The 23,846-nt window shown below is 50.2% G+C and overlaps 1 protein-coding gene across 6 annotated transcripts in view; it reads right to left on the bottom strand.

Moving 5' to 3' along the window:
* The window catches only part of PPP2R5C (protein phosphatase 2 regulatory subunit B'gamma), a 138,883-nt gene that overhangs the window by 40,085 nt on the left and 74,952 nt on the right, over nt 1-23,846 (bottom strand). For all 6 annotated transcript variants that reach the window (XM_047795495.1, XM_047795493.1, XM_047795496.1 and 3 more), the window contains one exon: nt 13,630-13,829. In XM_047795495.1, the coding sequence (XP_047651451.1) occupies nt 13,630-13,829 (200 nt within the window). The remainder of the gene's footprint in view (nt 1-13,629; nt 13,830-23,846) is intronic.

Here is a 23,846-nt window from a genome sequence, read left to right as displayed (position 1 = left end):
ATAACCACGAATCTGTAATACTTAGAAGTCAATTCAATTTGTGGTTTTTCTTTGTCTTTTCATGGCCGCACCTGCGGCACATGGAAGTTTCTAGGCTAGGGGTTCAATCGGAGCTGCAGCTGACAGCCTACGCCACAGCCACGTGGGATCAGAGCTGTGTCTGCGACCCACACCACAGCTCACAGCAACGCCAGATCCTTAACCCACTGAACAAGGCCAGGGATCAAGCCCACATCCTTGTGGATATTAGCTGGGCTCTTAACCCAGTGAGCCACAATGGGAACTCAATTAGTGTTATTTAAAAATAACACTGGAAATGGAAGTTTCTCTGTGTTTTTTGTTTTGTTTTTGTTTTTGCTGTGCCTGTGGCATGCAGAAGAGTTCCTGAGCCAGGGATCGAACCTGCACCACAGCAGTGACCATGCCAAGTCCTTAATCTGTTAGGCCATCAGGGAACTCTTAGGAGTTTCTCTTAAGTGATTTAGTCTGGGCCAAAGGTGAATTTTACACGGCTTCTGAATGATTTAACCCAATATCATTACGAGAAGCCTCAATGCAAAATAGCTGAATTTGATAACCATGCAGCCACTAACTAGAGTTTACCATTGATATTCTTAAGCATCTGCTTTATTACAATACTGATTTTTTTTTTCAGTAAACTGAGAAAGTTCAGGATGGCTTTAGAAGAGCAAAACTACATGGTCTGCATTCCACGTGACGCGTACACCGCGAGGGGAAGCTTCAGAGTGGAAGCGCTTATTTGCCGGCCACACTCGGACAGCCGACCGCTTGCTTGCTACGTGCCGCCTCCACTGACGACACGCACACAGGTAACAGAATGACACGTTACACGCACACCCTTCGATCAGCATGTTTTTGCTGAGCCACTGCTGGATCACCTGTGTGAACAGTTATGTACTGAGCACTACAAATGAGGCAGAGACTTCCTCTTCTGAACAAGACAGAGTAATCGGAATGGGGTTACCCTACTTGCTGAAACAAGCAAAAAAAATGAAGGAAAAACACATAGAATTACGGATTTTAAGACATGGGTTTCAGAGAGGGAAAGACAGAGATTTGAGGGGTGGGACACGAACGCCCAGCATTCTGCTTTGATAGAGTTTCCAGGGTGCAGCACAGGGAGAAAGAAGCCAGGGAAGCCCCACAGATGACAGATGGCTAGAACCTGCAAGGCAGAGTCCCAGGGAGGACGGAGCTGCACAAAGATTACTCCAGAGAGTCCGGAGGCTCCTTGACTATCCAGCTGAGGGCTGTTCAGCACATTTGTGCAAGAAAACTATTGGAGGCTGCAAAAAGAACTACCTGAGAAGACCCGAGAGAGGTGATACTAACCCAGGGCTGGGAGCATGCCTGTTCCCACCAAGCAGCCTGGAAAAACCCATCAATTCACGCAGCACTGGACTCACCATGAGAACAGCCTGCCTCAGTAGGGGGATAATTAGCCACGAAAGGTTATGCCCACGGTCCTTCCTAACGCATCTTGGAAAGCAAGAACTGAAAGGACCAAACTGTTTGTAAGTAACTGAACTGCATCCCAAATAATCCCCAGAACGTTAACAGAAATAGGGAAGTATGCCACACTCATAAAGGCAAAATCCACAGTGCCAGGCGTCCAAAAAAAATTACCACACAAAGTGGCATGAAATCATCGTTTACAAGATACAAACTATTGCATTTGGAGTGGATAAGCAATGAGATCCTGCTGCAGGATCTCTCTCTCTCTCACACACACACACAGACACACACACACAGACACTTACAGGTATACACACAGGGTGTAGATATACAGGTATAGCTATATATCTAGTCACCTGTGATGGAACATGATGGAGGATAATACGAGAAAAAGAATATATGTGTATACATGTGTGTATATGTATGTGTGTGCGTGCATGCGTGCGTGTGTGTGTGTGTGTGTGTGTGTGTATGAATGACTGGGTTACTTTGCTGTACAGCGAAAACTGATAGAACATTGTAAGTCAACTATAATAGAAAAAACAAAAATCTTAAAGAATATTTATATTGTGAAGGAAAACCGATCAGTTGAACTGACCTGGAACTGACCCAATAGTGGAATTAGAGACAAGGCTAAAACAATATTTTATACTTTCAAAAAGTTAGGCAGAGATATGAAGACAGAAAAGACACAAACTACATGAGATGAAAACTATGATGCGTGAGATGAAAAATTTACTGGATGGGAAATAAAAGATGAGACAGGGAGTTCCTGTTGTGGTGCAGCAGAAACAAATCCGACTAGTATCCGTGAGGATTTGGGTTCAATCCCTGGCCTTGCTCAGTGGGTCAGGGATCCAGCACTGCCATGAGCTGTGGTGTAGGTTGCAGACGTGGCTCGTATCCCACGTTGGTGTGGCTGTGGCCAGTAGATTCGACCCCTAGCTTCCATATGGAGCAGGTGTGGCCCTTAAAAAAAAAAAAAAAAAAAAAAGGCAAAACAAAAACAAAAAACAAAAGATGAGACACTGAAGAAAAGATTAATGAACTTGAAGACAGAAAAGGAAATCATCAAATGAAACATACAAGGAAAAAATGACTAAAAGAAAAAGAACAAGCCTGGGAACTTCCAAGCTGTAGGCAGAGGAATGGTATGTTCAGAAGAACAGAGGCTGGAATGGCAGCAGAGTTCTCACCAGAAACAATGCAAGCAAGAAGACAGTGGAGCAAAAATTTTAGAGGATTAAACCATGACCTGTTGTTTTAAACCCACCAGTATTGTGGTTCAGTCCCAGACCACTGAAACAGAGAATGTCAAGATAAAGCTTGAGTCACATGAAATTTTTGGCTTCCCAGCGCATGTGAACGTTATGTTTACATTGTACTGTACTCTACTAAGTGTGCAATAGCATTTCGTCTAAAAACGTACATACCTTCGTTAAAAATACCTCATTGATAAAAATGCTAACCACCACCTAACCCTTCAGTAAGTCCCAACCTTTTTGCTCTTGGGGGGTGGGGGTGGGGGTAGGGGGTTGGAATATTTCAGGAATTACCAAAATGTGACCCAGAGACATGAAATGAGCCAATGTTTTCTTTGGAAAATGATGCCAATAGATTTTCTTGATGCAGGGCTGCCACCAATTTCAATTTGTGAAAAACATAACATACTCAAAGTGCAGTAAAGTGAAGCATGACAAGTATGCCTGTATCTCTTCCAAAATCAAATGCAAAAGAAAGGCGTTTGCAGACAAACAGATGCTCGAAAAATTAATCACCAGTAGACCTGTGCTGCAAGAAATACTAAAGTTTTGCAAGAAGGCTGAGAACTATAAAACATTAATAAAGGAAATTAAAGAGAAATCAAAGAAATGGAAAGATAGCCCATGCTCTTGGGTTGGAAAAATTAGCAGTTAAAATGACCATACTACCCCCCAAAATCTACAGATTTAATGCAATCCCTATCAAATTACCCATGACATTTTTCACAGAACTAGAATAATCCAAAAATGTATATGGAAATATAAAAGACCCCAAATTGCAAAAGCAATCCTGAGGAAAAAGAACAAAGCAGGAGACACAACCCTCCCAGACTTCAGACAATATCACAAAGCCACAGTCATCAAAAGAGTGTGGTACTGGTACAAAAACAGACATATGGATCAATGGAACAGAATAGAGGGACCAGAAATAAACCCAGATGCCTATGGTCAATTAATCTTAGACAAAGGAGGCAGGAATACAAAATGGGAAAGAGACAGTCTCTTCAGCAAGTGGTGCTGGGAAAACTGGACAGATGCATGTAAATCAATGAAACTACAACACACCCTCACACCGTGTACAAAAACAAACTCAAAATGGCTTAAAGACTTAAACATAAGACATGACACCACAAAACTCTTAGAACACAGGCCAAACATTCTCTGACGTCAACTGTACAAATGTTTTCTTAGGTCCGTCTCCCAAGGCAACAGAAATAAAAACAGAAATAAACAAACGGTACCCAATCAAACCCCCAAGCTTTTGCACAGCAAAGGAAACCATAAACACACACAGACACACACAGACAACTCAAGGAATGGGAGAAAACAGTTGCAAACGATGCACCTGACAAGGGCTTCATCTCCAAAATATGCAAACAACTCACACAACTCAACAAGAGAAAAACAACAACCCAATCAAAAAATGGACATTGCTCCAAAGAAGACAGCCAGCCAGGCAGGCACATGAAAAAGTGCTCAGCATCACCAATTATTAGAGAAATGCAAATCAAAACTACACGAGGTACCAGCTCAAACTGGTCGGAAGGGCCGTCATGAACAAGTCTACAAGTAACAAATGCTGGAGAGGGTGTGCAGAAACGGGAACCCTCCTACACTGCTGGTGGGAAGGTGCACTGGTACAACCACTACGGAGAACAGTGTGGAGGTTCCTCAGAATGCTGAAAACACAACTACCACATGGGAGTTCCTGTGGTGGCGCAGTGGAAACGAATCCGACTAGGAACCATGAGGTTGAGGGTTCGTTCCTGGGCCTCGCTCAGCAGCTGTAGTGTAGCTTGCAGATGTGGCTCAGATCTGGTGTTGGTGTGGCTGTGGCTGGTGGCTACAGCTCCAATTAGACCCTTAGCCTGGGAACCTCCATATGCCGTGGGTGTGGCCCTAGAAAGACAAAAAAAACAAAAAACAAAACAAAACAAAAAAAACCTACCATATGATCCAGCAATCCCACTCCTGCACATATATCAGACAAAACTATAATTCAAAAAGATACATGCAGCCCTATGTTCACAGCAGCACCATGCACAACATCCAAGACATGGAAGCAACCTAAATGTCCATCCACAGGTGAATGGATTAAAAAGATGTGGTAGATATACACAATGGACTACTCCTCAGCCATAAAAAAGAACAAAATAACGCCATTTGCAACAACACGGTGGCAACCAGCGATTCTCACACTAAGTCAAAAACAGAAAGGTAAATACCATGTGATATTACTGATATGCAGAATCTAAAATATGGCACAAATGAACCTATCTACAGAACAGATTCACAGACCTAGAGAACACACTTGTGGTTGCCAAGCGGGAGGGAGGAGGAAGTGGGATGGACGGGGAGTTCGGGGTCAGTAGACGTGAAGTATTCTATTTAGAATGGGTAAGCAAGGAGGTCCCGCTGCACAGCATGGGGAGCTAGAGCTGGCCTCTTGGGACAGATCACCAGAGAAGACAGAAAAGGAACACACACACACACGGCTTGGGTCACTCTGCTGTACAGCAGAAAGTGGCACAGCACTGTAAACCAACTATATTTCAATAAATAAAAGTAAATTAAAAAAAAAGTCCCTCAAGGAGAAGGAAAATGGTTAGATGCACACCTGGCATGAAGAACCTGCAAATGGTGACTATCTAGGTTAAGTGTAAAAGGTTTCAAAAAAATTATTTAAATCTCTTTAAAGCAGACGTGTTCTAAAAATAATACATTGTGGAGCTTAAAACACGTGAAGAAATAAAATGAATGACAACAAGAGCAGAAAGTTGGGAGAGAAGACATGCAAGTGGGTCGTGAACTTATAATCTCTGTGAAATGGCGCATTGTTACTCGAAGGTCAACTGCGATTAAAGACGTATCCAGAAAAGGTAAGTAAGTGAGATCAAACAATAAAGAGTGAGAGTTAAAAAGCCAACAAAGGGAGTTGCTGTTGTGACTCAGTGGTAATCAACCCAACTAGCACCCATGAGGACGCGGGTTCAATCCCTGGCCTCGCCCATTGGGTTAAGGATCCCGCATGGCTGTGAGTTGCAGGGTAGGTTGAAGATGTGGCTTGGATCTGGTGTTGCCATAGCTGTGGTGTAGGCTGGCAGCTGCAACTCGAATTCGACCCCCAGTCCAGGAGCTCCCATGTGCCGCTAATGAAAAGAGAGAAAATGGAATCATAAGAAGTATTCAATTGATCCGGGAGAACAAAGCAGAAAAAGAGAGACCTCAAACAAAAACCAGATGGGTATGCAGAGAAAATACAGCAAGACGGCAGATACCAATACTCACGGGAAAATAAAACGGTCTGAACACCCCCAGGAAAAGGCAGAGCCCCGACTGCATGTTATCCGTATCTGTGTAAAGCTACCAACTGGTCCAAAGTGAAAGGAAAAGTGTGCCAAGTCAACACTGGTGGAAAGGCAGCTGGGAGCGGCTATGTTAACGTCGCACAGAATCCATTTTGGAAAAATACTATGCCCAGTGATTTAAGGATCATTTTATAGTTATAAAGGAGTCAATTCAACTCATAAATAACCCTAATATTTATATACCGAATAACATGGAGCATTTGATACAACTGTAAGAAAGAGACAACAGGAATTCCTGTTGTGGCTCAGTGGTTAACAAACCCGACTAGGAACCATGCGGTTTCGGGTTTGATCCCTGGCCTTGCTCAGTGGGTTGAGGATCTGGTGTTGCCCTGAGCTGCGGCATAGGTGGCAGAATCGGCTTGGATCCCGCGTTGCTGTGGCTCTGGTGTAGGCTGGCGGCTACAGCTCCGACTCGACCCCTAGCCTGGGAACCTCCACATGCCGCGGGAGTGGCCCGAGAAAAGGCAAAAAGACAAAAAGAGAAAAAGAAAGAGACAATAACCAATTAGAACTAGAAAACTAAAAGCCTACGTACAATAGCACCAAAAAATGCAGTGCTTATGGATCTAAAATCTACGTATGCAGAAACATATACATGGGTCTACATCCTGGAAACCACAAAGACGATCAAAATGGGAAATACGCTGTGTTCAAAGTTTGACAGGCTTGATAGTTTCAAGATACCGATTCTCTTCAAATACACATATTCATGAAAAGAAAGGCCCACCAATTTAGGAGCTTAGAAAACCCAGCTTCAGGGAGGTATAACTGACTCAGGCAACTGTTTGTAAAGTGTACAATTTGCAGCGTTCTCGTTGTGGCTCAGTGGCTAACGAACCCGACTAGTATTTTCGAAGACGCGGGTTCAATCCTTGGCCTTGCTCAGCGGGTTAAGGATCCGCCGTTGCTGGATATGCCTCCATAGGCCGCGGGTGCGGCCCTAAAAAGACAAAAGCAAAACAAACCCCAAAACGCAAACAATTTGCATCCATCTGTGAAACCATCATACAATCCGGATAATAAACATATCTGTCATTTCCAAAAGTTTCTTAGTAGCCTTTTGAAAAAAAAAAAAAAAAAGGTACCTCTGAGTTGGTTGGGGCGAGGTGGGAGTGGGCTGAGGCAGGACTAGGGAGCAGAGGAGGGAGGAAGAACATTAGCTTCTATGTTTCTGTATTTGCTTCCCTGACATTTTAGCAGGTTTGAATCCCTGGCCCAGGAACTTCCACATGCTGTGCCTTTGGCCAAAGAAAAAAAAAAAAAAGAAAAAAAAGCAAACCAAAATAAAATAAGCATGCATTTTAAAAATATTCCAAGTCTTTCTCCCGGAACTAACAGAGGGGAGTTAGAGCTGTCACCGCTAGTACCGAGGTTTCACCTCGCGGACAAGGCAGGGGGGCCACTCTGCACAACCCAGAGAACACCTGCCACGGAGCACCAGCACCAGGTGGAGCGGGGTGGCAGCCGTGGAGACGGGTGGTTCCCACACTTTTTGGTCTCAGGACCCTTTAAACTCCTAAAGAGTATCGAGGATCCCAAAGAACTTTCGTTTATGAGAGTTTTATCTATTGACACTGACTGCATCAGAAATTAAACCAGAGCGATTTAAACACACTCATTTACTATAAAAATATAAATCCATTTCATTGTCATATAAATAACATAAACATAAAAAATAACTTTTTTTTCTTTGTCTTTTTAGGGCTGCACCCATGGCATATGGAGGTTCCCAGGCTAGGGGTCACATCAGAGCTGCAGCCTCGGGCCTACACCCCAGCCACAGCCGTAAGATCTGAGCTGAGTCTGCGACCTACACCGTAGCTCACAGCAACACCAGATCCTTAACCCGCTAAGCAGAGCCAGGGATGGAAACTGCATCCTAACAGATACCAGTCTGATTTCTTTCTGGTGAGCCGCAATGGGGACATCCAGACAAATAATGAATTTTTCCTAACTAATGTTAGTTATTTCATAAAAACAACTCATATTAAACAAAAATATTTCCCCAAAAACATTCAGTGTGAAGAGTGGCACTGTTTCACGTTTTTGCACATCTCTTTACTGTCTGGCTTAGTAAAAAACAGCTGGATTCTTACATCTGCTTCTACGTTCAGAGTGTTGATTTGTATGAAATCTAGGGAAAAAAATCTGTCTCTGGCAGATAAGCAGTTGGAAAAGGGAGGGTCAATGAATAGCCCTTTTAGACAACTGTGGACGTTGATACGACACCAACACCTACCAAGTAGTCGTCTACTCAAGGCTAGCTATTCTGTGGAATTATAAACCTTATCTTTTTATTGAAAAAAATTTTTATGGCTGCACCTGTGGCATAGAGAAGTTCCCAGGCCAGAGATCAAATCCCAGCTGCAGGTGCTGCCTATCCCAAGCTGTGGCAACACCAGATCCTTTGACCCACTGTGTCGAGCTGGGGATTGAACCCACGCCGCCGAAGAGGCAGGAGGCCAGGCTGTGCCGTGGCGGGAACTCCGGAGCCCGACTGGTTTTCGTGCACTCCCGGGACCGCGCAGGCATCATGTCCACCTCATGTGGTCCCAGGCACTGCAGACCACGTGCGTACCCGCCACCCCCCGACGTCAAGCGGAAGCTCACACTGGCAGAGTCAAATGCCCCCAAGTTCAAAATTCTGCCCAGAAGCTCACACTCTGCCATGGACAGCACACACTGCCCGTTATTTCCCTTGAAGCGACACTGCCATTCTGCTCACTCTGTGAGGAAGCGCTCCCTGCACCCTCCAGGCTGCAACGGCCTGATTATTAGTCGGAAGCGGTGGTCACGGAAGACGTGGCCGCACCGGTAACTTGGTTTTGCTGTCGGGGTTTGACACTAAGAAAGATGCCAATGCCTGAGAAACAGATTAATTAGGTAGCTTAATTGAAAAGCAAGACAGAGCTGGTTATCTTTTTTAAGTGACGGACATTAGGAGACCAGGACGTTTATGCGATGTAGGCCCGAGACTCCCGAGGCCGGGCGCTCTCCTCCCGGAGCGGCGCTGCTTTTCACCCCCACCCCGCACCCAGGTCCACCTGGAAGATACGTCAGGCTGGATGACCTACGGGGTTCCCTCGAGCTCTAGGACCGAAGCCTACGATGTACGAAACACACAGCACACACGAGACGATGTCACGCCTGTTACGGGGGAGACGCGAGTCGAAAGCACAGCGAGACCCCACCTCTCACCCACCTCCGGCCAGTGTCGGAAAGACAGGACGACAGTGCTGACCAGGCGAGAGGCTGGAACCCCCTGCCCTCCCGGTGGGGACGCCAAGCGCGCAGCCACTTTGGGAAGCGCGGCTCTTCAAGCGCTAAACTCGAGGTGTTAACATGTGACCCAGCGGCGCCACCCCCAGGTCAACGCCCAGGAGAAAGAAAAACGTACGCGCACACAAAAGCTGGCACACAGCGCTCACGGCAGCATCACTCATAACTGCCAAGCAGCAGAGATTCCTCAGAGGCCCATCAATGGACAAATGGATAAAGAAATGGGGGTGTTGGAGTTCCCGTCGTGGCGCAGTGGTTAACGAATCCGACTAGGAACCAGGAGGTTGCGGGTTCGGTCCCTGCCCTTGCTCAGGGGGTTAACGATCCGGCGTTGCCGTGAGCTGTGGTGTAGGTTGCAGATTCGGCTCGGATCCCGCGTTGCTGTGGCTCTGGTGTAGGCCGGTGGCTACAGCTCCGATTCGACCCCTAGCCTGGGAACCTCCATATGCCGCGGGAGCGGCCCAAGAAATAGCAACAACAACAACAACAACGAAAAAAGAAATGGGGGTGTTATGTTCACATAATGCAGAATTATCCAGCGACAAAAAGAAACCCCGACACACGCGACAGCACGGATGAAACGTGACGATACCATGCGTGCAGCTCCCCTGCGGGTTGAGGATCCAGCGCTGTCACTGCAGTGGCTTGGGTGTTGCTGCTGTGGTGCGGGTTTGACCCCTGGCCCAGGAACGTCCACATGCCGTGGGTGCAACTCCCCCCTGCCCCCCCCCAAAAGAAAGTGACAGAAGACATCTTGCTAAATGAAAGAAAGTCACATGTCGCAGAATTGCATTTCTATGAAATACGCACGCAAGGCAAAGCTGTAGAGAGAAAGTAGATGAGTATCTGCCAGGGGCGAGTGGAAGGGGTCTGGGGGAGCGGCAGTAACTATTAACGGGCAGGGGATTTCTTTCGGGGGGATGAAAACGTTATAAAATTAGATGTGATGACGGCTGCACAGTCCTCCAAACATATTATACCCCCTTTAAAGCGGTGGATTTTAGATGTGCATTCTCTCTCCATAAATCTGTTGAAAACCACACAGCAGTCCAGTCTACAGGCGGCCTATTTAAAAGAAGCAGGCGTAGGCGGTGTAACAGCTAAGAGCTCTGGAGTCTTCAGAGGGGGAGTTAACGTCTTTGAAAAAACTACCACAAAACAAAAACCACACAGGCGCACACGCCAACAAGGCGCAGTCCTTCAAGCACGTGGGCTGAGGGCCCCTGCGGTGACAGGCGCACTGTGGCACGTAGGTGACACTACGAGGGGCCCGCGCCGCCCTGGCCCCCGCAACCCTGCGGGTCCAGGCGCTGGGTGTGCTGAGACCCCCCCACCAGCTGCTCTAACTCTGCCCTGGTCCTCTCCTCCTGAGACGGTCGGAAACCACTGCCAAGTGCCATCCCTAGCCCGCGCTTCCCTCATTCTGTCTTTCATCACCGCCCTCTGCCTACAGAACAAAAGGACAGCAAATCAAACAGGAGGCCTACCCCCCGCGCCCCGCACTCACACCCGAGGGCCGGGCAGGGAGAGGCTGAGCTTCCTGCTGCCTCGCTCCAGCCGAGCAGAGAGGCCACCAGCGGCCCTCTCGCGCAGCGACAAGGAGAGGCCCGCGGCTCCCCGGGACAAGTGGGCAGGTGGCGGTCCTGCAGCTCCCTCCAGCCCGGTCGCACTGTCATCAGCCGAGTGACGGGTGACCGGTCGGAGCTTCGGGAGGGCGGAGGCCACCGCTCTGCCTTCTCAACTGAGAAAGGACACGCTGTGTGCTGCGGGGGCAGAATGCCTGGCACCTGAACGTGGCTTGAATTTCGGGGTGGGGACCAAGCCAAGACCGCGGGAGGACCCGGTTGACAGGGAGATGAGGCGAAACGAGCGCTCAACCCAAAACAGTCTCGAGGGCTCGGGCCGCGGCGGTGCTGGCGTGTGCGCGGCCTGAGAAACCGCAGCAGGGCCGGAGCCAGGCGGGCAGCCCCAGCCGGGGTGCAAAGCATGGGCGTCTGATCCACACCCGGGACCCCCCGAGTCTCCCTGTTCTCTGCAGACCCCGCCCTCCCAGTTCCCTGTGGGACGGGAGCGACGGGCAGCCGAGGCTCCTTCCAACAGGAAGACCTGCCAGAAATGTCATTTAGTACAGAATAAGTGCATGTGTTTATAAACTTAAAAGGAAATACATCAATGCATTTAATTCAGAATTAAATGACGTAAGGACTAAAGATTTCAATCTTTTTTTTTGGTCTTTTTTTCAGGGCCGCACCTGAGGCACACGGAAGTTCCCAAGATAGGGGTCGAATCAGAGCTGTAGGCGCTGGCCTACACCACAGCCACAGCAACACAGGATCCAAGCCTCATCTGTGACCTACACCACAGCTCATGGCAACCCCGGCGCCTTAACCCACTGAGCAAGGCCAGGGATCGAACCTGTGTCCTCGTGGATGCTAGTTGGGTTGGTTACTGCTGAGCCATAATGAGAACTCTAAGCTTTTTCAATCATTTTAGAAGACAAAGGCACATCCCTGTCCTGAGCCCTAAAAACAAAGTTCCAGGAGGATTACGAAATGTATCGTGAACAAGAGAAGGACGAACGTGTTGGGAGAGAACATTAGAGATTTCCCTCTGTGATTCTGGGGCTTGGGGAGCCTTCCAAAGTAACTGAGAGTTGAAACTGGGGAGAGAAAGGAGATATTCCCCACTTTTCCTTGGTCTGTATGGGTGAGGTTTTAGTGTTTACTGCTCAGGACACCCCTAGAGGCCTCTGCAGGTGGGATTTTGGGGAAGGAAGCAACGGCCCTCACAGCCCTCGGCTGCCTGCGAGCTGGAGGGCCCCACACTTTAACAGTCCATCACTATACGTGCCGCTGTGTGAAACAGACAGTCAAGAGTACGGGGAACTGAGTATTTTACAATAAGCGAAAAGGGAGAAGACTCCGGAAAAAAAAAGACACATATGTATAACTGAGTCCCTTTGCTGTACACCTGAAACTAACACAGCATTGAAAATCAACGGTACTTCAATAAAAAATTAAAAAGCGGAACAAAATTTCTATCTTTCTGAAAAGAAAGTCACCAGTAATACTCAAGCTGATCTCAACTTCAGATGTAACAGACTGCAAACTGTGAAAAGAACAAGACTTTCATTTTTTTTTCCAAATCAAACAGAGTAAAGTCAAAAATAAACATTTTAGGTCAATAGGTCTAGTCAATTTTGAAATATACAGCTTTGAGGAAAAAGTAAGGAACTTAAGGAATTCAATGAAAATTAGGATTTAAAATGTCACAGCAACAAGGATTTTTCCTAATGACAGAGGAGTACTGGTTCTTTTTTTCTTTTTTTGTCTTTTGTCTTTTTAGGGCCGCACCCACGGCATATGCAGGTTCCCAGGCTAGGGGTCGAATTGGAGCTACAGCTGCCGGCCTACACCACGGCCACAGCAGTGCCAGATCTGAGCCTCGTCTGTGACCTACACCACAGCTCACAGCAACACTGGATCCTTAACCCACTGAGCGAGGCCAGGGATCAAACGTGCAACCTCATGGTTCCTAGTCGGATTCGTTTCCACTGCGCCACGACAGGAACTCCAGGGAGTACTATTTCAAAGACAGATAGAATACCAACAATTCAGAAAAATGCAAAAGAAAAGCGGAGTTGGGCCTAGGAGTTTTAGAAATGGTACAGCCTGAAATGTTCCCGGGTCACAGTGGGACCTGCAAAGGACCTGGAACAGGACGCCAGGGTGAGATGGAAGAAGACTGAGGCTGGGCTGAAAGAGACCAGCAGTGACGACGCAGCAAGACAGGGCTGGGTGTGTCACAGCCATCGGGTGGGCCCGTGCGGACACCAGCTGGGTCCCTCCTCTCTTTTAACTCCTCCCAGCATCAGCATTCTCCTGCACGTCTAAATGAGGTAAGGGCACTCCCATATTAGGGCTAGAGAGCTTTAAAAAAGTCGAAAGAGGGCAAGGTAACGGTACACATCAAAGCTCTAACACCTTCTACCTCACCGGGTGTGAGGAGGAAACGCGGCAACACGTGTAGGACGCTCTGGTCCCCGGAAGGCACCCGACCTCCCTCGCTCTCCTGATCCACGATCCAGGACATGCTACACAGATCGGCCTTCTTCTGCGCTAGTACACGTGTTTGAACAGGATTTTCTGGTGGCAAGTGTCGTGTCCGGCTCAAACGTCTCAGCGTGTCGTAAGGACGTCAGAGTCCGCTTGGGGCTCGGTGGCCACAGGGCCCTCACTTACCATGTGCACTACTTCTGGGTAAATCGGCTCCGTGATCACATTGCGACTGTGGGTGATGTATTCCACCATTTCACTCAGAGCAGCTCGTTTGACTTCCTTCCACTTTAGGTCGCTCAGCGGATCAGAAACAAAGTCAAAGAGGACACAACACTGGCGTAACTTCTGGATAAAAAGCTTCTCTTGATCAGCAGGAGGAACATCTGAAAAGAAAAAAGCAAAGTATATTGATTGTGAAAATGCCTAACCCAGAATTACTGTGAGACACTCTTAAACTTTCTACTGTTTTTATTTGAAGTGATAGAAGACTCAAGAAGTAAGAGGTGGGGCGGGCGTTGAGGTCGAACATTCCTGAATGAAAACAAAAGGAGAAGACCCAGCTGGCTGCTGCTCCGATCACATGCTTCGCATGATAAAGTTTCTATGCTTTTAACTCTCTGAAGCCACGTCGACAGCACTGTCCAAAGGCAGTTCCTTCTAAGCGCGTGCACTCAACAAACACGACCGAGCCCCAGTTCTCACACGCCGGCACCTGTAGGGCAGGAGAACAGAGACACACCACAGCCAGTGTAGGGACGGCTGCGCACCACAGGTACACAGGTACATGGCAGGCACACGACAGGTATACAGGTACCAGACAGGTACAGGACAGGTACACTGGTACACGACAGGTACACAGGTACAGGCGAGGTGAGAAAGGTCACGGGAAGGGTGCTCTCTCCCTCGGGTCAGCTGTTGCTCTAAGCGTACAGGGGAGGCCCGGGGACATGCACCGGCTACCTGGCAGCCAGCAGGGGGCCTCGGTGTGGCACCTGCTCAAACTGTGAGGGTGCCTATCCTGGTGCCCCACAAAGCACACGCCAGCCCTCAATCTGGGTGTGGTCAACACGTTACATACGATGACAACAAGGTAGCAACAGCACAGGTAACAACCACAATCACCACTACTGAGCGAGTGCCCACCTGGGCCAGCTGCCAGACTCAAAGCACTTGTAGGTATTCACAGGTATTCTTCTCAGGTAATCTTTACAGTGGTACGAGAGAGACAAGACCCAGGCTGACAGGGTCAGTCAGCGTGGAGCTCAAAGTGATTGGAGCGCTGCCCGGCTGCCCAGGATCCCGGGAAGTTTAAAAACTCCGGTGTGCCAGTGGGAGCTGGGCAGCCTTTTGGGTGAAGGTGAGATCCGTGGCGCCGTTAACAAGTGGGACTTACTTACTAACACGCGACGACCGAGACGTGTCCAAGATGCGCCTGACTCAGTGAACCAGCATTTCCCACGACAGCAATGAACGGTGCCACATATCAGTCGAGGGAAAGAGCCATTCCGAGGGCAAGACAGCCGCTGGGTTTTAACATCATAAAATGGACACACCGCTTACTGATGCCACGCTGCAGATTCCTTCAAGAAACTTCTCACTAGGAGTTCCCATCATGGCTCAGAGGTAACGAACCTGATTAGTATCCACGAAGATGTGGGTTCGATCCCTGGCCTTGCTCAGTGGGTTAAGGATCCGGTGTTGCCGTGAGCTGTGATGCAGGTTGCAGACGCAGCTCAGAGCCCGTGTGGCTGTGGCTGTGGCTGTGGCTGTGGTGTAGGCCAGCAGCTGGAGCTCTGATTAGACCCCTAGCCTAGGAACCTCCATATGCCGTGGGCGCAGCCTTAAAAAAAAAAAAAAAGAAAAAAGAAAGGAAAGAAACTTCTCACTAAGTTTTGGTGTAATATCAAAGAAAATGTCCACAACCACCTGAAAAGTCCATTAAAATACAGCTCCTTTGCCCAATCATGCATCTCCCTTCACTGTTTCAACCGAAACATGGAACAGGCTGAACGCAGCAGCCGCAGGACTCCAGCCATCTCTTATTCAGTCAGACGTTAGAGAGTTGCAAAACTATAAAGTGATGCCACTCTCTCACTAGTTTTTTTTTTTTTGTTTTAGGAAATACAGCTATTTTCATAAAGTGAGAAGGATGAACAGAGGGAAATTATTTTTAAGGAATTAATAAACACTTTTTTCTCTGGTTTAATTTTGCAGGGGATCAGTATCAGCAGCTACATCCACATAAACAAAAGCTCTCCGGGTCCCACACAATCTTTAGGAAGGTGAAGGCTCCTGGGAGCCCCTGGCCCCACACCAGCCGGTGCCTGGCGGGCCCCCATGGTGTGGGCTTTCCTGCTTGCCGGGCCTGGCCTGGCCCCACATCAGAGGCCACTCCCCCGCCTTCCTGCCCCTAACTGCCCCTCCCCTCTGGGGTCTTGCTCAGGCTCCCTGGCTCCCTGCTCAGACAGGACTCGTCCCAGGCGGTCGTTCAGCGCCTGTGCCCGACACTCAGCCACCTCGCTGAGCATGTCCTCCCATCCCGCCGCTCTGAGGGCAGGTGCTAGGCGACTGCTCCCAGGTTCTCTGTGCCCCCACGGCCCGCAGCAGGCACTCAGGACCGCCACCCATATGGCCCACTCTCTGGAAAGCAGCGCACAGCTGGCAACGGGTGACTGCGGGGTCAGACTGTGATCCGGAACATTCTGAGCCCACGACTTGTGGGTCTCTTTACATTCAAACATCCAGGCCTTCTCAGCGGCAAGCCTTATCATTTTCTGCATCATCTCCGTGCCTGACTCCAGCCACACCTCCGCCTACCCTCCACTTTGCCAGGACCACCTGGAGTGGTTACAGCCTGTCCATCTGGAGAGAACCGAGAAGCTGTCGTTTGCCCCCAGAGCACCCCATGGCGACTCAGCTGTGACCCCCGACACTGAGACAAATCTATCACGATGAGAAGGATGAACAGAGGGAAATCTACCCCCCTCCGCCCCCACCTGTTCTTAAGGCATGTGGAAGTTCCCGGGCCAGGGATTGAACCTGAGCCACAACAGTGATAATGCCGAATCCTCAACCACTAGGCCACCAGGGAACTCCTGTGTATTTTTTGGAATGCAAATTAATTTACCGTCAGCATTTTTTTCTTTTTGTCTTTACAGCTGAACTCTCAGCACATGGAGGTTCCCAGACTAGGGGTCCAATTAGAGCCGTAGCCGTCGGCCTATGCCACAGCCACAGCAACATGGGATCAGAGCCACGGCTGCGACCTACACCACAGCTCACGGCAACACCGGATCCTTAACCCTTAACCCACTGAGCAAGGCCAGGGATTGAACCCACATCCTCATGGATACTAGTTGGGTTTTATTAACCGCTGAGCCACAACAGGAACTCCTCATCAATATTTTTTTTTTTTCTTCTTAGGGCTGCACTAGTGGCACATGGAGCTTCCCAGGCTAGGGGTCCAATGAGAGAACTACAGCTGCCAGCCTACACCACAGCCACAGCAATGCCAGATCTGAGCCTCGTCTGCGACCTACACCACAGCTCACAGCAATGCCGGATCCTTAACCCACTGAGCAAAGGCCAGGGATCGAACTCACAACCTCATGGTTCCTAGTCGGGTTCATTCCCGCTGCGCCACAACAGGAACTCCCTGGCCAGCATATTAAAAAAAAATCTCTATTTTCTGCTATTTCTGTTAACAGGACCACACCACTGGGGGATAAAAGCGAGCAGAGGTGGTCAAAGACTACGCTTTGTTACCTTCAGGTATTCCGATTCTTTAACAGCGTAAGCTATTTTTGTAATTAAAAATAAACTCTTTGGAGTTCCCACTCAGCGGGAAATGTATCTGACTAGCATCAATGAGGATGCAGGTTCGATCCCTGGCTTCCCTCAGTGGGTTGAGGATCTGGCGCTGCTGTGGCTGTGGGGTAGCTACAGCTCCGATTAGACCCCTGCCTGGGAACCTCCATATGCAGCAGTGCGGCCCTAAAAAGACAGTAAACAAACAAACAAACAAACTCTTTAAAAACTATTAAGTTAGCACAGCTAATCTTCAAGGAAGAAAAAAGGCACGACAGACTACGCCTCCACTGGCGTTACTCTTCCGACTGCCGGGTCATGTGATCCAAACGTTAACAACTACCGGAGACGGACCCTGTTGGGCCGTCACCCTGCCGTGGGTGCTCTTCGAGACTGCCTGACTCCTCCGTGGTTACGGCGTGACCCCGGATCGGACCCAAGTCTTACAAGTACTTCTAGGAAGCAGCATAAAAAAAGAAGGGATCCTGGATGCCGCCCATGACTGACGGGGGCTCACGTTACTCTGAGTGGTAGGCAGAGGGATGACACTGGTAGCCTTTGCTTCAGGACAGACTAAGAGCCCAACCGGGAGCATCCACGGACCAGCAGGATGTAAGACGAAGCTGCAGCTTCTGGGGCTGCCGGACCCCCCAGGGACGGGGCTCTGTACCCAGAAAGGGGTGTGAGGAGGACAGCTCCCTGGGAGGAGCCCAGGCAGCACCGCAAAGCGGGAACTGCTGATCTCAGAGAGAGAGCAGCACGGGAGGGTCGCCACAGCTTTGGCGGGAGACTGATGTCACTTCTTCCGCCCATCCTTCTTTGCAGTGAGGCGCCCTAACACTCTTCTGCACAAACACCGTCACAGGCACCTCCTGTCTGTACAAATCTCCCCGCCCTCTTTCCCCCCAAGTACTTTCGCTGGTTGGTTACTGTGAACTTGGGATACTTTCCAATTATTTTCAGGTAAGGTTTTTTTTTTTTTTTGGCCCTGCCCAAGGCCTGTGGAAGTTCCTGGACTAGGGATCAAATCCGTGCCACAGCAGTGACCTGAGCCACAGCAGTTGCAATGTCGGGTCCTTCACATGCTGAGCCACCAGGGAACTCCCTCCAGGTAAATGTTTCATGACACCGGGAGCACACTGTGTGGACAGAGCCACGCAAAATCTGCAGGGGGAAGCGAGCAGAGCAAAGACACTAACCCCCGGCATCTGAAGATGAGACTGTTTTACCCTTCTGAAAACGCATTTAGTAAAGGGAGGCCTGGGGTGGGGAAAGGACACTCAAGAGTGCTTGATGAAGGTTCCCACTAGGGTGGGGCCAGGAGCCCCCGTGCCCAGCTCTGGGGTGTTTCTGTCCCACAGTGAGGAGGGCAGTGGTCCCAGAGAGAGCTCTAAGGAGGGGACACCCTTGCACTGACCCCTGGCCTCCAAACTGGGGCTGATCCCTGGGGGTTACCCAGAATGATAACCATAGGTCGTCTATTTTCTTCTACAACGAAAAAATAAGATGCACTAACATTTAACACAGGAACCGATGCACACTGAAGGTGCGTGTGTGCGACCGCTCCCTGCCAGGCAAGGATGACGGAGGCTTGGGAGGCCACTGCTGGGCAGCAAGGGGCCACTGCAGGCTTTCCCACGTGAGTCCTAAATGACCCATTGCATCACCTGTGCACCTTGCTGGTGGAAGGGGCTGCCGGACGCGACAGCACCCTCGAACCACCAAGTTTTAGGACAGGACAGGATAGAGCTGACTGGGCAAAGAAGCATCACGGGAACTCTGCTCATGGGTAGAAAAATTATTTAGAAAAAGCCAAGCCCACTTCCACAGGCACGTCTTGGTGGCGAAGAGAAACATTCCAGGATACAAAAAGGACCAACTTTCGGCATGACAGGTGCTGGCTCTTCCCAAACAGACACAACCCTGAGGGGAGAAAGAGCCAGAGCTGGAGCTGCACCGACCACTGGCCCAGCCAACGTCACCTGTGTCACTTGGAGAGCTGCCGCCAGGGCCCTTCGAGCCGCTGAGGCAGGCTGGCTCTCAGAGGGCCCTGGGCTCCCACATGCCCGAGCCCCGGCCAAGAGACCCTGCAGCAGACGGAGCCCAGCCAGCAGACTCTCCGAAGGCAGGGGCTCGTCTTTCTAACACAGTTATTCTCAGTGCAAAGCGAGGAGGCATGAAGTTGAGTCCAGCTGCCAACAATGTGGGGTCAATCTGGCTTCGTCGCTGCCATGCAGCGGATCCACTGGGCTCCATTTCCCACAGGAGGCAGTCAGCAGGTGGCGAGTCCCTCCCAAGAAAAGTTCAGCGACCCTGATTTTGAAAGAGAAAACCCACAGGCCGTTTTCTGAAGGGACCGTTTCCCTCACCGCCTCCTGCGTCTCCTCAGTGCTAATCAAGTGTCCGCAGACCCCAGAGCCCTCCTGCTGCACGGTCGCCTCTTCTGACACCAATACCACGAGTCCCAGAGCCCGGAATCTGGGAGACCAGGTCCCTCGTCTGCTCCGCTTCACATCTCGACTACACGCGGCCCTGTAAACACCCCACACCAATGGCGGGAGCGTGCAGTCTGTGCAACACCGAATCTTCCGGCCCATGGATGTGGACTATTCCAATTACTCTTTTCCTTAAACGCCTTTCAATGAAATTTTACAATTTACTCCTGAACGTGCATCACACATCATTTTTCAGACTTGCCCTTAGGTGCTTGTCATGTCCCGATGCCACTGTAAACAGTCTCTTTAAAAAGACTTGAGAATTTTCTAGCTGCTGCTGCGATATAGAAAAAAAAAGACCCGGGCTATGACTTCTGTATCTAGCAACCTTCACTCTTAGGAATTCTCCTGACCTATCCACAAATCCCTTTGCTTCTCTGTGTGTGCCATCCGTCCACGCGGGAACACTGCTGAGGCTCTTGCCTCAGCAACGCTGCAGGGAAGCCAGAGGAGAGGGCAGGGGCTGCCTCCCATCTCAGGGGGACGCTCCCACCAGTTTACCGTCCAGCCTGGTCTTTGCTAGGACTCGCCAATGCTTATCAGACTAAGGGGCTGACCTGCAGATCCAGTGCCGTCCCAGTCCATATCCAGAGACTTCTGTGAGCGGGGAAGGGAATTTAAAGGTCCACGGAGGGAGTTCCCGTCGTGGCGCAGTGGTTAACGAATCCGACTAGGAACCATGAGGTTGTGGGTTCGGTCCCTGCCCTTGCTCAGTGGGTTAACGATCCGGCGTTGCCGTGAGCTGTGGTGTAGGTTGCAGACGCGGCTCGGATCCTGCGTTGCTGTGGCTCTGGCGTAGGCTGGTGGCTACAGCTCCGATTGGACCTCTAGCCTGGGAACCTCCATATGCCAGGGGAGCAGCCCAAGAAATGCCAAAAAAGACAAAAAAAGACAAAAAAAAAATCCATGGAAACACAAAGGGTCGACACTAACAAGACCCCGGGAGGAGAACAATGGTGGTGGGGGGGTGGGGGGAGTTGCTGCTCAGAAATTGACACTCACTAGAAGCCTTCACAAATCAAAAGGGCCAGGCCTGGAGTTCCCTTTGTGGCTCAGCAGTTAACGAACCTGACAAGGATCCATGAGGATGCGGGTTCGATCCCTGGCCTCGCTCAGTGGGTTAAGGATCTGGCGTTGCTGTGAGCTGTGGTGTAGGTCGCAGATGCAGCTTGGGTCCCCCGATGCTGTGGCTGTGCCGGCAGCTGTAGCTCTGATCTGACCCCTGGCCTGCGAACTTCAATATGCCGCAGGTGTGGCCCTGAAAAGCAAAAAACAAAAAAGGAAAAGGGAAAGGGCCGGGTCCTGCACTGCCCCCGAGGACTTAGGCGCCTGACTTAGGACAGAGCGGGTTACGCAGCAGCGGGGACAGGACAGGCTTTAAGTTCGTGGCACTGGGACAAGGAAGCATGCGCGGACAGGAGGGAAGGAAAGGAGGAAGACGACGCTGGAAGTTCCCACAAGGGCCAGGACCTGATCCAAAGACACAGCTCCAGTGCTTGCAGAAACTAATACACAAGAACGTCTCACGCAGAGAAGACCTTAAGACCTACGCACAGCGCTGTACCCTGACCTCAGAGCGTTTTCTTCATTCAGACACCACAAAAAACGAAAAGACCAGGCACAGAATAGAGAAACTCTTTGAAAACACAGAGTCGACTAACCACTGCCCCGAATACGTAAACATTCCCAATAGATCAGTAAGTAACACCCAGAGAACCAAGAGAAAAGCAGGCAAGAGTCTTCACTGGGCCTCGCTCAGTGGGGCATGAACATCCACCAACGGCTCGAGAAAGGACTGCCGCTCGCGCGTTAAAACCACAGAGAGATGCCGCCAGGCCCCCGACGGATCAGCAGGCCCATCTGACGACACGGCGTTGGGGGGGGGTGTGCTGGGCCGGGGGCCGCAAGCGTGGAGGTGGACAAACGTGCCTGTGAGCCGGGAACTGAGCTCCTGGCACCTGACCCACTGAAACGCAGACCCACGGGCACCACAGCCGTGTGAAAGAACCAGCACAGCTGGGCTGACAGCTCAGACCCGAAACAACCCAAGGTCCCCTGCCCGCCTGTGGTGGACCTGACACAGTGCTCCCAGGCTCCAGGGATGAATGAGATCCACAAGCAAGATAAAGAGGACTGACTCCGGATGGTTCGGCTCAGAGTCTGGGAACAGGCAGCCCGAAGCCCCAGGCAGGACCTGCGCGGGGCCGGGGACCTGGTGGTGGTTACATGAATGTCTGCTTTGTATCTATTCCGTATACTTTGTATTTGTTGTATCTGCTTCTGTGAGTTTCATCACACACTGAAAAGGCTACAGAACACGTGGATAACCCCTCAAAGCACCGACATACACAGCGGACTGAGCCTCCGCCTCTCCTCCCAAAGGCGCCACGGCGCAGGGCCTGTGTCCCCAGAGCCACCCAGCACGCACAGCCCCGCAGAGGCGCACACGGAGTCTCTCCCACGACGGTCAGAGGCATCAACACTGGCGACCTGCAAACCAACCTCGATCTGCCCGGGACTGGTGCGAGCGCACAGACACACACACACACACACACACCCGAGCCCAACGCTTCCTCACGGCCCTCTACACAGCAGTATTGATGCGGAAGAATTTAAGCTCTGGATATCTTTTTTTAATTGAAAAAAATTTCCCAACTGAGATGAAGTTTGAAGCACTCTCTAATTTTTTCTAATTATTTAAAGTTTCTCCCCCTCCTTTCCTTTTTTTTTTTTTTGTCTTTTTAGGGCCACACCTGCAGAATGTGGAGGTTCCCAGGCTAGGGGTCGAAGCAGAGCTGTAGCCGCTGGCCTACACCACAGCTCTCGGCAACGCCGGATCCTTAACCCACTGAACAAGGCCAGGAATCGTTACTGCTGAGCCACAATGGGAACTCCTCCCTTTCTTTCTCTCAAGGAAATGATGACTCCAGATGCATAATACAAAAATGGTGATGTGACCTGTTTACTGGATCTAAAGCATCTGGTGTGAAGCAACGGAGACACGGACACTGAGATCTCGAGTCCTGAACACGTGGAGCCTGTATCATCAGGAACTAATCTAGAAATGTCCCCAACATATACATGCCAGGCACTGTACCAGGCATGACAACACAGAGATAAATTAAAACTATGATACTTGACCTCGAAGGCAACCATTAAAACATGTGCGAAGTGCTATGACTGGCGAGGTGCGATGGCCCTGGGGCGGTGGGCTGGGGGTGTGGGTGCAGAGTGGGGTGTCCTGGGGGCTCTTGAGCTCGGCCGCGGCGGGGCCGGGGTCACGCTCCTTGGGCAGGCTTTATACACAGGTGTCCACTTTCTCGAATCAGAGGACTTTGAAGTTATATGACAAATTCCCCTGGAAAACCAGTTTTTCTCCCAAAGAGAGAACTTTAAGTGAGGACAGTAGATTACATTTTACAAACCCTAAATTAGTTACACTGGACGCTGAGCCCTGCATTTTCACAGAGGGGTAGCTCTGTCTTGTTCGGCGCTTTATTCCCAGTACCTAGAACCGCTGGGCGCATGAACATCTGTTGAATGAAAAAAACTGACCAGAAGGAAACAGATTCAGGTAATTTAACTACGTGGTGCCATAATTTAAACCTTATTTATATTCAAGTAATGACCCATGTGTCAGATGCCTGGGCACCTTCGGCTGGAAGAGCCGGGACGTGCTGTGGGCAGGGGGTCAGGTCACAGAGGGAGGCCCGCAGGCAGGTGGGCATCACAACGTGACCTGGGGATAAGAAGTTCTTCAGAAACGACACAAGGGGACTGAGAAGAAGACGCCAGAGGCAGGAAGCTCTGCCTCAGGGGAGGAGGCTGCACCCTCGGAGTCTGCGAGCCAACGTCCCCTCTTCTCGCGCAGTGACGGCGACGGTGGCGGCCGTGCCAAGCGCGGGTCTGCCGGGTGCTGGCCCGGAGCGGCCCGTTTTTGGTCACTGGGGTCTCTCACACCAAACTGCTACAACCTGAAAGCACCGTAAACACACGGAATGAAATACTTGCACGCAGATGACGTGATGAAACTCATTAGCGGACGTCCGCCCTGAGCCTTGGCACCTATGTCATTTCAAAACTGAGTTAATCCTTTCA

Source organism: Phacochoerus africanus, chromosome 9 (genome assembly GCF_016906955.1).
Source record: "Phacochoerus africanus isolate WHEZ1 chromosome 9, ROS_Pafr_v1, whole genome shotgun sequence".
NCBI lineage: Eukaryota > Metazoa > Chordata > Mammalia > Artiodactyla > Suidae > Phacochoerus > Phacochoerus africanus.
The sequence above is the reverse complement of the archived record's forward strand: the minus strand, read 5'-3'. Positions and strand labels throughout refer to the sequence as shown.